This window comes from Phyllostomus discolor, chromosome 5 (genome assembly GCF_004126475.2).
Source record: "Phyllostomus discolor isolate MPI-MPIP mPhyDis1 chromosome 5, mPhyDis1.pri.v3, whole genome shotgun sequence".
Lineage (NCBI taxonomy): Eukaryota > Metazoa > Chordata > Mammalia > Chiroptera > Phyllostomidae > Phyllostomus > Phyllostomus discolor.
In genome coordinates, this window is record NC_040907.2 from 15,011,179 (window position 1) to 15,025,886 (window position 14,708).

The 14,708-nt window shown below is 59.2% G+C and overlaps 1 protein-coding gene across 1 annotated transcript in view; it reads right to left on the bottom strand.

Moving 5' to 3' along the window:
- The window catches only part of MYOM3 (myomesin 3), a 48,408-nt gene extending 37,998 nt beyond the window's left edge, over nt 1-10,410 (bottom strand). Inside the window, exons 1-6 of the mRNA XM_028513469.2 lie at nt 10,202-10,410; nt 6,978-7,156; nt 6,632-6,712; nt 5,737-5,896; nt 4,871-5,028; nt 806-901 (exon numbers count right to left, since the gene is read on the bottom strand). Of these exons, the coding sequence (XP_028369270.1) occupies nt 806-901; nt 4,871-5,028; nt 5,737-5,896; nt 6,632-6,712; nt 6,978-7,138 (656 nt within the window). The 5' untranslated portion in view covers nt 7,139-7,156; nt 10,202-10,410. The remainder of the gene's footprint in view (nt 1-805; nt 902-4,870; nt 5,029-5,736; nt 5,897-6,631; nt 6,713-6,977; nt 7,157-10,201) is intronic.
- Nucleotides 10,411-14,708: the final 4,298 nt, after the last annotated feature.

A 14,708-nucleotide genomic window follows, 5' to 3' on the forward strand; every position in this document is an offset into this window, starting at 1 on the left:
TACGTCCGAGTATCCCTGCATTGCTTCCGGAGGGCAGGGTCACTGTCCTGTGCATATTTGTGTCTCTAAAGCCCGAGCTGGCCGAAGGGGAGTGTGTGGCATACGGGGAAGAACCCAGATGGAGAGAACTCGCTCCAACCCAGGCCCTGCCCTGTAGAAGCTGTGCAACCTATGACCCTTCACAGCCCTGGTTTCCTTACCTGCAACAACGCCTTCCTGCATGGACAGGGGTGGGCGTTGCTGGCCGAGCGTGTAGAGCGCCAGCACGGAGCTCGGCACCGGGAGGAAGGCAGCACGAGGCAGCCCCTGAGTTGCGCGTAAGTTGGGGCTGTGCTTCCCCGCCTCCCTCCCCGTGAGGCCTCCTCCTGCAAAACCGGGCTTGAGGCTCGCCATCTCCTGAAAGGCCCGTCTAACTGTCCCTTCCCACTGCTTCCACTTGCACGTGTGTGTGGATGTGAGTGCATGCACACGTGTGTGTGTATGTGTGTAAGAATTTGTTTCTCTCCCCCAGCAAAGAGCTCCCCCAACTTGCCTAGCTCAGCATTCGGTCCTTGCTCCTGGGCTCTGGGTCCACATTTCTCACTGGGGACACACTCCCACGGGGGTATGTGTTACATATCGATTCCTGAGCCCCACTTAATCTGGGTCTCTTGGGGTGAGAGAAAGGTCCTTCCCACAAATCGATATTTTAACGAGCACCCCAGACGCTTGGGCAACGGCTCGGAGGAGGGGCTGGGAATCCTTCTCTGGCTTCAGGGATACTGGGGCCTGGGGGTTAGCGGTGTCTCGGGGCGCACAGCCTCACCTCCTGATCTCCAGGGTCAGCAGCCCGTAGTTGTTGGTGATTCGGTACTTTCCAACAGGGAAGAGGCGAGGATCGATTCGCGTGTCGTTTTTGTACCTGTGGAGACACGGTGACCTGTGGCAGGCAGTGTGCTTCCGAGCAGGAAGGACTCAGAGCCTCTCGACCTGGATTCCGACCTCAGCTCTGTGCCGCGTCCTCGCCCGTGTGGCCCAGGGCAGCGCGTTCACCGCACTGAACCCCGTTTGTTCTCATCTGTGAAATGGGAGTGAGAATAGCACCGACCCTGTAAGGTTGTCGTGCCAATTAAACGTGGTAAGACGTGCAAAGCTTTTCTCCAGCGGCCTGAACATTATAGATGCTCCCGAGTCCATTCCCTTCTGGGAGGCAGAGAAGAGGGAAACTCTATTTAGGGACGGCCACTCCTCTCCACGTTGGGGGGCCTCCAGGGACCAAGGCCCAGATATTCCCTCCTGTGAGGTGGGTTACCAAGGAAAGTACTCCCATCCCTACCTCCCTGTTGACCCCACAGGACAGAGGTTCTTTATCCTGGCTCTTGTTAAAATCACCACAGGAAGATTTAAAAATCTCCAAGGCCAGATTTTAAACACACGTCTTCGGGAATTTGCATCAGAAACTGCTCGTTATTCTCCAACAGGCATTCTTCTCTTATTCTAAAGGAACAGAATGTATCCCCGCGCCACTAAAAGCTTTATCACTCAGGCTGTGTTCTGCTAGGTGCGGCCACGTGACCGGGTGTGGTCAGCAGGAAGTAAGACAAGCCTCGCATGGTCCCTTCCGCCCCCTTTACGTCATCTTTCCTTCCGTCGGGAGGTGGACTGTGGCCGTGAGGACTGCCCTCGCCCACAGGGGACCAGGCCTGAGTGCCCGGGTGACCGCCCGTGAGCAGTGCTGCGGCCGCAGCCCGCCCTGTCTGCAAAGACACTTACATGAGAGAAGCGTAAATCCTCTTGTTTAACCCATTGCAAAAGGTCTCCCTGCCCAGGTTGCATCGCAGAATTAAAAATCACAATCTTTGGAGGTGGGACCCGGGCATCGGTACTTTTTAGACTCTCAGGTGATTCCCAAGGCTGGCTGAGCAGATCACCCCTCTGCTCCTGGACACTGCTGCTATTTCCTGTGGCCACTGGGGACCTGTCCTCCCTCCTGTGGGCACTGGACGGTGAGGGGGGCTTGCCTCTTCCATCTCCCACCGTCCATTGAGGGGGGTCTGGAGCCTGAGGAGTCAGGGCTGGTCAGTGAAAGCCTGTGACTGTTGCGTGGCCTTGACACCTATCACTGGGTGACCTCGGGCAAGTCAGTGCCCCTTGCTGGGCCTCTGAGTCCGTGAGGCCGGCTGGTGCATGGGCCGTCTGCCCCGGTGGTGGCTGAGGGTGGAGAGGAGGCTTGGCCGAGAGAGGGCACCCCGACCTCAGTGTGTTGCCTTCCGTGGACCTGGCTCCCCCACCCCATGCCTTGTTTGTCTCCAGGGCAACCAAATAGCGCCAGGCTCACGCCCCACCACATAAACCCCAGGCTGCGCCCTCTTCTTAAAGAATCCCAACTAGGTCTTGTGTAGGGAAGGCGGTGCCTACACTGAAGGCCCAGTCTCTCCACCTCTCCCAGGCTTGGGGGCCAAGGTCAGGTGCCCCACCCCGCTACCTATCAGAAACATTCCAGACACCTCAGCCTGGCCAGCCTCTGCCTTTCCTAGAAAAAGCAGCAATCACGGCTCTAGGAATGACCAGGACAGCCAGGGGCCTCTGAGCTCATCTCGCCCTCTCTCTGGGCTTCTCCTGCCGGAACAGTGGGCCCGCACGGGCTGTGCTGATGACCCTCCACGGTGGTCCATTGTAAAACAGTAATACACGAGAGAGCTGGGGCCGAAACACACAGCCCAGAGCCTGGCTCAGACAGGTCCACACAAAAGAGTGAGATTTTTACTCTTTGTCTCATTTTCCCTTTCCCGTCCATATTTTGGTGTTAGGTTTTAATTTTTAAGTCTGCTTGGCCCAGGAGACTGATTCTGACCTCAGAAAGGATCGTCTCTTCCTTCGGCAGCAGGGACACAGCAAGGCTCGGGCCCTGCCCACCCTGCCCTCCCGTTGCCCCTGCATCCGGGGAGCACTCAGCAATTGCCGTATAAATGGACTTGCCCCAAGCCTGGTGGGCCAGGGTCTTCCTCCGGACCTGGGGCCTGGACAGAGGTCTGGAGGCCAATTCCAGGGCGTGTGTGTCCCTGCCGGAGGTGATTGATGGTGGAAAACCAGCCCCAATGCCGAGCCACAGGCTGGAATGCTCTGTTGTGGCAACCTCGCCCTGTTGTGACAACATTGCCGGCAGGGGTGGAAACGAGCCCCCCTGGCTGCACGGGTCCCAGAGAATGCTTCGGTGTGGCCCTCAGTGCCAGGGCAGGGCAGGGGGTGGCTGCCAGCCGGGACAGCTGAGGGGCTGACCCGAGCTTCGCCGGGCCCAGCTGGTGGGGGCAGTCCTCCAGCGAAACAGAAACTCGCAGGCAGGGACCGCCCTGGCTCCCACAAAGCCCCAGTGCCCAGCATGGTGTCTGGCCTGCTCTTTTGAGTGAATGTCACCTGGCAATGGCCAGTTCCAGTGTTAACACCCTCCAGACGCCTTCTCGATTGCTCCTGGCCTAGGTGCTTTCTATTTCTCTGACTTCTGAAACATTAGGTGTGCTTTAAGGGAAAAACAGAACTAGAATTGGGACTTTCCTCCTCTCTAGGCCAGTGGAAGGAGATATGGGCTGGGAGACAAAAGACGTAAGTTTGAATCCTGACTCACGCTGGCTGTGTGACCTTTGACAGGTCACTGCCTCTCTGGGCCTTGCTATCTTCACCTATGAAATGGGGATAATAGTCCCTACCTCCTGGGTGGCCCCAAGGATCGAATGAGAGAAAAGTGCTAGGTCATTGAAAAGTGGGTTCAAGTACAAGCTGTTGCTTTCTCCTTCGTGATTTTGGTTATCGTGTGCTTATCTTCTCTCCTCTACTAGACCACGGTCTGTTTACCTTCAAGGTCTGGCTTGTACGTTACGTCCTCTGAGAAGCCTCCCTGGGTTTTGCAGGTGAGGGCAGCTACTTCCTCCCCTTCACCTCCCCTCTTTAACCTCAAATGCCACCCATGAATACACTTCTCTGTGGACATTTCGCTTCTGGGCGGAGAGTTCCTGGAGGCAAGGCTGTGTCTGAGTCACATCTATACCACAGTGCCTGGGACAGATGACGCTTTTCGTAAAGAATTGGTTGAAATCCCGTCCTCGGCTTCCAGCGTGGCTGACAGCGGGCCCTAGACCCAGGGGAAGGCAGGAAACTGCGGGATCAGCTGTGTGAACGACACGCCTCCCTCCGGGGTAGAGCTGGGGCCCCGGGCATGGCCCCGGCCACCCCCAGTTTCCACGATGCTTGTTCAGGAGACACCTGCCACCTCCCCAGGAAAGATAGCTCCTGCTTTTCCAGCACCTTCCACATTCTGAGAGTCTTCACGTTGTTGTGGCATTCAATGTTCACTAGAGGCAGGCTGGGCAGGAGGTATTCAACCCATGTTATAGAAAGGGAAACTGAGTCCGGACTGGAGAGGTTCAGAGATCCAGTTGAGACCACACAGCGAGTTGGCAGAGAGACAGAGAGCCAGGCCTGGAGCACAGGGCTCCCAGTCCAAGCCTGGGCTGCTTCTTGCCGGAGTCCCCACTGCTCCCCTGCTCCCTGTCCCCTGCCCTGGCTCCCCCCTCCTTAATCCCCGGAGACACCCAGCTGGGAGCAGCTGCCTTTCCATGACACCAGAACCACATTTTTACAAGGGCTGGCTCCCGGAGGCCCAGGCGTCTTCTAGCCCCAGGCTGGCTGGGAGGCAGCTAAGAATAACTTCTCCTGAGCCTCCCTAGCAGCTGCTGCTCTGTTTTGGGAGGTGGGCAGAGCTCAGGGTCTGGGGGCTGCAGGAACCTCTGGGGGAGGACTGGGCCCCTGAGGGACATTGGGCTGTGAGGAACTCACATTCACGTAACCAAGAAGGCAAGCAAGGCAAGGACCCCCCTCTCCCGCCCCAGCGGCTTACCAGGTGACCTGGGGTGGGGGCGAGCCCTGGACGGTGCAGGTCAGCAGGACCGTGGTGTGCTCCCAGACGGCGTGGGAGCGCAGTGGGATCCAGAACCAGGGCCCCCGGCCGGAGCACAGCTCTCTTAGCTCTTTGGCCTCCCGAACCTTCTCCTCGGTCTGGAAGCAGGAGAAGGCCTGTGACTCCTCTGAGCCAGGGTGCTGCTCTCCCCCATCTTCGCGGCCGCCTTGCTCCCTGACACCCAGGCTCCAGAGTCAGGCCTCCGTCGGCTGGAGCCCCTGCAGCCGTATCTGAGAGGCAGTGCTTCCAGAGGGCAGAACGTGGGCTTTGGAGCCAACAGGCCTGCGGTCAAGGCCGACTCTGCCACTTACTATCTGTGAAACCATAGACAAGACCTCAGGTTCCTCTTTATTAAATTGGGGAGATAGTAACATGCACCCCCTCCGTGGGGTTGTAATGAGGATTCAAGGAGTCGATGTGTGAAGAACATGGGCACTGAGGAAGCCCACGTAGGTGTTAGCTGGTGCTCTCCTGCACGGAGATCCCTGCTGTCGGTCAGGAACAGCATTTCCTGAGGGTCCTCCGAGCCCCAGGCCCTGGGAAAGTGACTTTACAAGCCCGATCTCATTTAATTCGCACCTCGACACTGAGAGCTGGTTCAACCACACGCATCTATTTGGCAGATAAGTAAACCGAGGCCCTGGAAGAATCCATTGCTTGCCTAAGGTCACAGAGCTGGGGGCTGGGGCACTGGGATTCAAACCCTGGTCGACAGCCAGGGTCTGCAAAGTGGGTGGAGCAAGGTGGGTGGCTCGCGATGGGCCCCAGGTCTCAGGGCCCCGGGGCTCCGCAGCCCAGCCCCTTACCCGCCGCCTCAGCGCCTTGCGGTCCCGTCTCTGGCGCAGCAGCCACTGGGTCCGCAGGAAGGCGATGTCCGTCCTCTCCAAGTCATTGCCGAAGCGCACCCGCTTCTGCCCGCGCTCCTCCAGCTCCACCGTGGACGTGCGGCGCCTCAGCTGGGCCTCCCTGTGCGGCGACAGAGGACGCAAGTGGCTGAGGACCCAGCATCGGTGGCCGGAGGGGAGGGCATCCCAGCCGTTGCCTACCCCCAGCGTTGCCACCTGCACTTTAAGCTTCTTGAGGACAGAATAACTTTTATTCTCTCTTGCCTCCAAAAATACCCTGCATGGGTCCTGCATCCAGTAGGTGCATAATGACTACTCTCAAATGGTTTGCAAGGCTCTTTCACAGACCATTGTTCCTCTTGTTTTCACTGCAACCAAGTGGACGGGGGTCAGTCTTGCCATTTTTCAGGACAGACACCGGAGGCTCAGTGACTTGCTTCAGAGCAGCCAGGACCTCGACCCAGGCCTCCTAGCCCACAACCCAGCCGCCCAACAGTCTCACGCCAACAGGCCTTTCCAGTCTCGGGACTCGTTGGAAACCTGGGGCTGGTTTACTCGCTCCTCCTCTCTCCAGCCCCCTCCCGCACTGCGTGCGGCCAGCTGGTGCAGGTGGAACCCCCCACCCACCTCTTGGGGATGGCCCCCCACTGCTGCCTGTGGATGCATCCAGAAGGTGGTGAGGTGGGCTCTGTGGTCAGATAGTCCTGGGCTTTAACCTTGGCCTAGCCCCTTAGTCTAGATGTGTCACTCTGGCAGCTTCTTTAAGCTCAGTGTGGGAGCCCCACATGGAGGAAGGGGACCGGACAGGGTGGCCCCTTCTCAGCCCAGTGCTCTCTGGAATGGTCGCTTGACTTACCAAGACACCTCTGAGGAGGCCGTCAGAGCCAAGGCGGCTGCGAGGGCGTAGTCTGCGGCGCTGAACTGGTACTCTTCCTCGCTGCCCGGGAGAGGAGAGGTTATGGCTCCTGCAGGTTTGCTGGGCATCTGGGTGGGGCTCCCCGAGTTTAGGGCCGGGTCCATCCATCTCAGCCCCAAGGACTAGCAGGCACGGCTGCTCCTCCCTCCTCACACTGGGGCCTCAGAAAGCAGGCTGTGCCTCCTCCTTCAGACTGGAATACCCAGAGGACAGGGTGGTGCCTCCCTCTCAGACCCAGGCCCCGGGGACAGGGCAGTGGCTGGGGTCAGGTCCCCGATGCCCCCACCTGCTGCGGAAGGTCCGCCTGCGCACCGAGGACCCCATGTGCAGGCTGTGCTGCCGCTGCTCCTTCTGCTCCTCCTCCTGGCGGTGTTCCAGCCTGTGGACCTCCACGGTCTGGCGGGGCTGGGGCTCCCCTGCATTCCCCAAGCTGTGCGGCAGCGTCATGGCTGCAGAAACAACCACCTGCCAAGCCAAGGTTACACGGTCCCTTCATCGGTCCGTCCCTTCCCCATGTGGTCCCAGCACCTCTGGGAGGTTTGTGGGCTGAGGGGGTGGGGGTTCTCTCTCCAGTGGGCAGACAGGCCTGAGAGGGAGAGGGAGTTGCCCAAGGGGGCCTCAGCTGCCCAGAAGATTGATCTCGGCGATGTTCTATGGCTCAAGGTGGGCAGCTGTCCTCGCTCTTCCTGCATCCGCCACACTCAGTCCCACCTCTGCGTCTTTGCCTGCACTGGTTTCCTCACCTGGAGAAGCTTCTCCTCCTCCTGGCTTGCTCAACTCTGTTCGTGCTTCAAAGCCCAACCTGAGCCTGCTTACGTGAGCGCACAGGTTGGACATGGAGGGTCTGCGTCCAACCCCCAGCTGTGATCCCAGCTTCGCACTCCAGTTAAGTGTGTGACCTTGGACAAGACTCAATGACTTGGTTTCCTCATCTATAAAATGGGTTTACCAACCTCCCAGGGGTTGGAACGGTTTGATGAGCACCTGACACATAGTAGGTACTATGTAAGTGGCACATATCAACATTACGTTTCTAAGCACTGCTGAAAATCTACAGGCCCCCTAGAATTTTCCCTCCTCTGATCCCTTTTGTACTTTGTATCCAGACTTCACAATTTAGTTCTGATTCAAAAAATGCCTCCTCTCACTAATTATTTCACGTCTGTGCATCTTGACCCTTTGACAAGGCTGTGAATGAGTTAAAAGTCACAACAGTGAGCACTCACTGTGTGCCAGGCCTCACATTAGGAGCTTTCAAATGCATTACCCTGGTCCCTGCAACACTCCAGACAACACAGCTTCATCATCACCCCATTTGGCTCACGGGGAGGGAAGGGCGTGCCCAGGGTCACGCAGCGGGCCACCAGTGGGGCCGTGACCAGCACCCCGGTCTGCCCAGCGCTGAGCTTTCTTGACCTCGATGCCACACACCTACTCAGGGCCAGGCCGTGGCTGAGGCCAGGCACACAGTGGGCCCCACGGCCTTTCTTCTTGTAAGGGGGCACGACAGGGGGGAACCCCCTTGCATTCCCGAGGCTCAGGGCAGGGCCCCCAGGTCACGCCCAGTGGAGCTGGCTCAGACTAGTCTGAGGGAGGCTTAGGGGTCAGGGAGTGAGTCCTGGAGAGGGAGGGGAGGAGGGGGGGAAGCCCCCAAGCTAGCTGCTTTGGGTTCTTGTCCTGAGCCCTGAGTCCTCTCCCAGATGTGGGCCTCGGTGTCAGCGCTGGGTTTCTGAGGGCCCCTCTGAGATGAACCTCTAGGATGCTCGGGAGGGGGGTCCTTGGAATGGCTTTGACACCTCCTCCAGGTGGGAACTCTGGGTGGCAGGCCCTTGACTGGGGAGGGTCTTGCTGGGCTTGGACCTGATATAGACCCTGACCATGAAGAAAAAGGCAGAAGAGAGTGACACTCCAGCCCTGTCCCGTCTGCTCCCACTTGGCCCAGCTCTGCCCTGGCTGCCTCCACCCGACCGCCCCCAGGGGCCTCTGTGCGTGTGTGTGTGTGTGTGTGTGTGTGTGTGTGTGGTGTGCTAGCCTGGCTGTGAACAGGGAAGCCAGGTGACCATTTCTCTAAGTTCATGACATGGCAGGTGGCCCACTGGCTCGTCAGAGATTCTCGGTCTGTTGTGGGGTGTCCAGGGCTCAGGCTGCCAAACGTCACTCTTGGTGGCATTTATTGACTCCTTCCAGTTCCTAAAAGTTTGTTCCTTTGGGGTGTCCACTAAGAATGAATACCCAAGAGAGACTGGATTACTGTGGGGTGTTAGCCGGGACCGAGGGCCTCGTGCCATGGCCTCAGCTGGACATGACAGGACATTCACCCCTCGGGTGCCCATCTGGTTGCCCCCGAGGAAGAGGATCTGCTTGCACCCAGAGAATGGCCATGCTGATTCTGCTCTTCCCTCCCAACAGCCCAGAGGAGAGCTGCTGGGTACCACCCCAGGTTGGGGGTGGGTGGCGGGTGCAGCTTTCTTGGGACGCCGTGGCCCTGGCCCCAGCAGCTGAGGCTTAACGTTCCCTGGCGTCGGCGGCTGGCTCCCGTCCCCGGATGCTTTGTCCCAGTTCTCAGAGCGGGTGGGCCTGGCGCTCATCCCTGACCTGCTGGGCCTCCCGAAACCAGACCCCCGGCTTTAGCAGATGAGCCATCGGTTCTTTTTAAAGCACTGACCGAGGCTCGGGATTAAGCGTCAAGAACACAGCCTGCCCTGCCCTATTCCCAGAGCTGTGGGTGCCTGGCGGGGAAGGGTCAGCAGGGCGAGGGCCAAGTGAGGAAACCTCCCCCCTCTTGCCCTCTCCTGGGGGTGCAAAGCCCTGGGCTGGAGGTCCTGCCACGGGGCCACCTTCCCCCAAAGCCTCAGCCTCTGACAGGCAACCCCGGGGGGAGGAAGCAGGGGCAAGGCAGCCCTCCCCTTCCTTCCCCAGGAGGGAAAGAGAGTGCCCAGGGACTCTGTGCTGGGCCCTGTGGGCGGGAGCAGGGACGGTCTGTCCAGCCTTTCTGCTGTGGCTCCATCAGCTCCTGAGAGGCAGGAATTCTGACCCTGCCGCGCGGGGACTGAGACCGCTCCTGCCCTGTCTGGGCCTCAGTTTCCTGCCAGGCTGGATGGGCGCCCTCCTGGCCCTGCAATGTGCACCCAGCAGGTTTGCTCTCCTTCCCTGCCCGCCGGGTCTGCCAAGCAGGACCTGGCCAGCACTGCTTAGGTTTGCTGGACCTGCCAGCTCACCCTGCCCCACTTCCACAGTAGCCACAGAGGTCTTTCCCCTCCCCGCCAGCATCACAGAAAGCTCAGCTCGGAAGACCCAGGACCACACAGAACAGTGTGATGGAGAGATTTCTAGGCTCCCCTCCTGTTTTAATCTGGGTGCTGCCTAAGCACCTGCCTACCTTCTCTCTTCAAATCCCCCAGGCTCTTTTCCCAGCACGCGCGCATACACACAGCCCACTTCCCGAAGGGGAGTGAGGGTCTCCTTCCCTGGGGGTGTCCCTCCCCACCCCGATCCCTGGAGGCGGCTTACAGGAGCAGTGTGGCCACTCAGGCGTCTCTGGGGAGCCGACTCTGGAGGATGAGAGGATCCTCGGTCTCTTCTTGCCCTGGGCTCAGCCGGCCCAGGAAGAAAATGTGATCCTGGAGCCCGCACGCAGGGGCCTTAAATAGAGCAGCACTGAGACCGTGATGACAATGGACGGGGACTGTAAGGGGTGGCGGTGAAGGAGGGGCCGGTCTTCCCTCTGCAGCTGCTGCCCGGGCAGCAGCAACAGGTGGAGCCGTCCCCACCCCCACCCGGCCTCCCTGACCGCTCCTCCTCTGCCAGCTGGGTCCCTTCTGCCCAGCTCCAGCCCCCCAGGGGAGTGGAAAGGAGGGAACAGCTCCAGCTTTGGTGTACGGAGAGTGGGTAAGGGCAGTTTCCCGGCTGCTGAGAGTTCTCGTCCGAATTCTTCCCCCACTGACCCGTGCCTTGGGGAACACACCAGCATCTCCAATCTGATTCCCCTCCTAAAAACGCAGTCAGTGAGGCTGGGCACCCGGACTTCATGCAGACGGCGGAAGGCATGGACCTAAAAATGACCAGTGTTCGAAGTTATCACCGGCTAAAATGGAAGTATGCGGCTTCTCATCTCTCTACCTCCCCCGGCAGCAACTGACCCAGCCCCTGGTGTGTGGCCACGTGTGTATGAGGGTGTGGCACCTGCTGCAGGCCAGTGGGGAAGCCGCCTCTTCACCGTCCAGGTTCCTGAGGATGTCACAGTGGCCAATGTGGGACCCTTCCTCCCAGCCTTCGAGACATCCTTCCCCCATCTCAGTTCTTTTCCCTCACGTGGCTCGCACCTGCCCTTTGCCAGGCCCGGTGGGCACCGAGGATGCAGAAGCGAGTAAGATGAGACCCGTGACATGGAGGCATCTACGTGGGAGACGGGCCGTTACCACGAGGGGGGTCAGGAAGGCACGCCCGAGCCAGGTCTCAGGGCACGGCCGGGTCTGGGGAAGGCTGTGCCAGCTCTGGTCCGGGGAGCACAGCTTCTTCCCCCTTTCTGGGGCTCAGGGGGCCGGGCACATGGTGCCCCTCACTCTGCCTGCTGCCCTGGGGCCTCTCACTGGAGGAGGGGGGGAGAGAGAGAGAGAGAGAGAGAGAGAGAGAGAACTCAGTGACCTCTTAGCTGAAATCCCAGCCTCCCCTCCCCTTTGAAAGCCCCTGTCCGGGCATTGTCCCTCCCTCCCCGGCCACAGTGTTAAGAGCACCTTTTGGGGCAACCCTTGGCAGCTCTCCCTGACCTTGTATTGGGCCAACCCAGGGCTCTCCCGGGCTCACATTTATGTGTTCACTGTGAGTGTGAGTGTGAGTGTGAGTGTGTACGTACAGCAAAGAGGGGCGTGGGCTTCTAGTCCAGCAGCAGACTAACGTGTGGACCGGTCCTGCGCCCCTCTTTCCCCCAAGCCAGCCTGTGGAGGTGCCACCCGTCACCTGCCGTACGGCCTTGGGCAAGCCACTCAGCCACTCAGGGTCAGGCGTCTGTGCAGCGGGGTCGATGACGCCCGCCTCGCAGTCTGGTGGAAAAGCTCCGTCCAGGAAACGGTGCCTGGCCCCCAGTGTACGTGCACTAACCGAGGGCCCCGCCAGCAACTCGAGACTCTAGGAATGCTGAGGGCCTTCTCCCACCGCCCTTCTGGGCTTGGGATTCCCATGTACCCCATTGGGGACCACACTCCAACGACGCCCTCACTCCTCACAGGGGATGCCGGCGTGTCTCATTGTGAACACAGCCAGCCCTCGGGTCACGAGGCGGCGGGGACGCTGGGCCGGCAGCGGTGCAAGTCTGGGGTTGAATCCCGGTCTCCGGCACCTATGCCCACCAGTGGGAGCACCAGGCCTCGTCTCTGGGCCTCGGTCTTCCTAAAATTGGCGACTTGGAGACAGGCTGTAAGATAACAGGGGTCTCACCTGTCTGTCGTACTCACTGCACCCCTCACCCCAAGAACAGGATCTGATGTACAGCTGGGCGCGCGGTGTCTGGTTGTTTAAAGCTCCATGGATGAGTGAATTGACTAAATGCTTATCTTGCACGTTAGTTTATTTAGTTCATTAGATTCCTCTTGTAAGTGAGACCATATGGTATTTGTTTTTCACTGGGAAAATAAACGAATGAGCAGAATAGAACCAGAGGCACGGAAACGTGGAACAGACTGATAGGGCTGTGGGGGGGGGGGCAGTGGTGGGAGGAGGGGAAGGGACTAGGCAAAGGACATGTATGAATGGCTCGCGGGCATGGGCAAAGGTGCGGGGATGGACTGTGGGGGTGGGGGTGGGGTGGGCCGGGCAGAGGGGGGCAAAGGGGAAAAATAAGGACAACTGTAATAGAATAGCAATAATAAAACATGAAAAAAAAAAACCTTATCATGCAGAACGGTTATGAGGGTGAAATGTGTAAAATTCTGGTATAACACCTGACTTGTGGCTAATACTCCTCAAAATATTTCCTGTTTATCGTCCCCTCCCCTCTCTCCTTTTCCCTTTTATGGCCCTCCCTGGACTTGCGAGCATTTAGGGCAGCTCCTTGAACCCTGTTTCACCTGCCACCTGCCCTGAATCCCCAGCCCTGTTTCCCCAGAGCAGCAGCGCTGTCATTGGCTGATCCCATCCTTCGAGAGGAGAACTGTCCAGCCCGAAGCTTCCTCCCCACTCCCCACTTTATCCTGCACCCCATCCCCTTTCCCTGCTGGTCACACTGCATACAGTGCATCTGAATTACTGTTCTTCTCACACTCACAAGTCAAACGGATCTCCCTTATGCGCCCTCAGCCATAGGGTGGGAGGGGAAAATGGACTGAAACCACCTCGGGGGCTGAGTGGCGGGCGGGCTGGGGCCTCAGAGATGCGCCCGGCCAGCACGGACGCCGTCAGGGGAGGCTGGGTTGTCTGTTCTTTCTCCTTCCGTTCCTGCCTCAGCTTACTGTCTTTGTCCTGTCTCACTTGCTGGAAGGTCAGGTAGGGACAGCAACAGGCGACGAGCCTGGGTGCTGACGTCTGGCCACGGCCTCCTTATCTAGGCGGACGCTCAGACCTGGGAGGGCAAAGGGCGTCTGGCCCTTGGGGCCCCGGAGGAGCTCCAGTCCCATCGGCCCCTCTTCTCTGGGCGGAACCTCGGGCAGCCCCTCTGTGTTGCCGGGGGCTGGGGCTCTGGAGGCCGGAGCTCTGCAGGCACCCAGAAAGCCCTACCCACATCCGGGAGGTGTTACGGGGGTGACCCTGGGGAGGTGATCTGAGACCATGGATAGGAAATTCTTCCCTCGGTATGCCTGAGATGAATCACTAAAGGTGCTTATGAGAAATCCGGACTCCCCAGGGGCCAGGGATTCAGCGGGAGCGGGAGGCTGAGGAAGCTGTAGTATCCTGAAGCTCCCCAGGGGGTTCTTGTGATTAGGAAACCGACCTGGGCAAGTCGCCTGCCCGAGCAGCATTTCCTCCCTGCAGATATCAGTGAATACGACCTATCTGAACGTTCCAGGAGGATGACGGATCACCTACTGAAACCGTGGGGCCACGTGGCCGAGTCCCTCCCCCTCCTCCCCGACTCTGTTCCTTTCCTCCTGGGCTTGGCTCTGCCAGGCCTGGGAGGCAGGTGGCAGCTCGGAGATTCCTGGAAATGGGGTGAGGGCTCGGGTCAGGCAGGAACGCCAAGGCCCCCCGCCCAGCTCCCGGGGCCTGGGACAGTGCCCTCTAGCCAGTTCCGACTGTAACTGCAGGGCTGGGCTGCCTGCCTAGGAGACCGAGACCTTCCAGGGTCCAGCAGCCTGCCGTCTGCCCCTCAGCTGGGATGGGTCCGGCCTGGAGAGGGTCACAGGGCTCAGAGCCCTGTGCCCCTCTCTCCGCAGGCTCTCAACCTCCACCCTTATCAGTCATGGAGTAGTTGGGACATCTGTCACCCCGAGGAGCTTAGAGAGCTTTGTGGCCCTGTGAATTGGAAGAAATGTTTGTGACTTTTAATTAAAAAAGCCCCTCTATGTTGCCGTGTCCCACTTACCTTTGACCGAGTTCACCTGAGTGACAGGAAGCAGACTTGTTTGCAGTGTGGGGGGAGGGGGAGCATCATTAACCTCAATTCAGTGGGTGCTGAGAGGAGGAGAATGGGCTTGGGGTGGGGGGGCAGCCGCCAGCTCTTACTTAGGGAGATGCTGGGTCTCAACCAGCGACCCTGAAATGTTAAATATTAATGGCAGACCCTGAAATGTTAAATATTAATGGCAAACGCTGTGTTGCGGGAAGCGGGGGACGGGGAAGGGAGGCATGTCCTTCTGGGTGCCGAGGAAGGGGGGCACCGCACAGACTTCCAGAAGGTCACACGAGGCAGCTGGGCTCCAGTCCTGTTTCTCAGAAGTGCTCGGATAGGGGTTTGGGACAGGAAGGGGATGGAGGCGCTTGTCCTTACGGACCCTGCTGGGGCTCTGTCCTCCTAAGTGCCATCTTTTAAAGAATCCACACCGGTGTGGAAGGTCCCTTCTCCTGAGGAGGAAAACAAGCAGGAGAC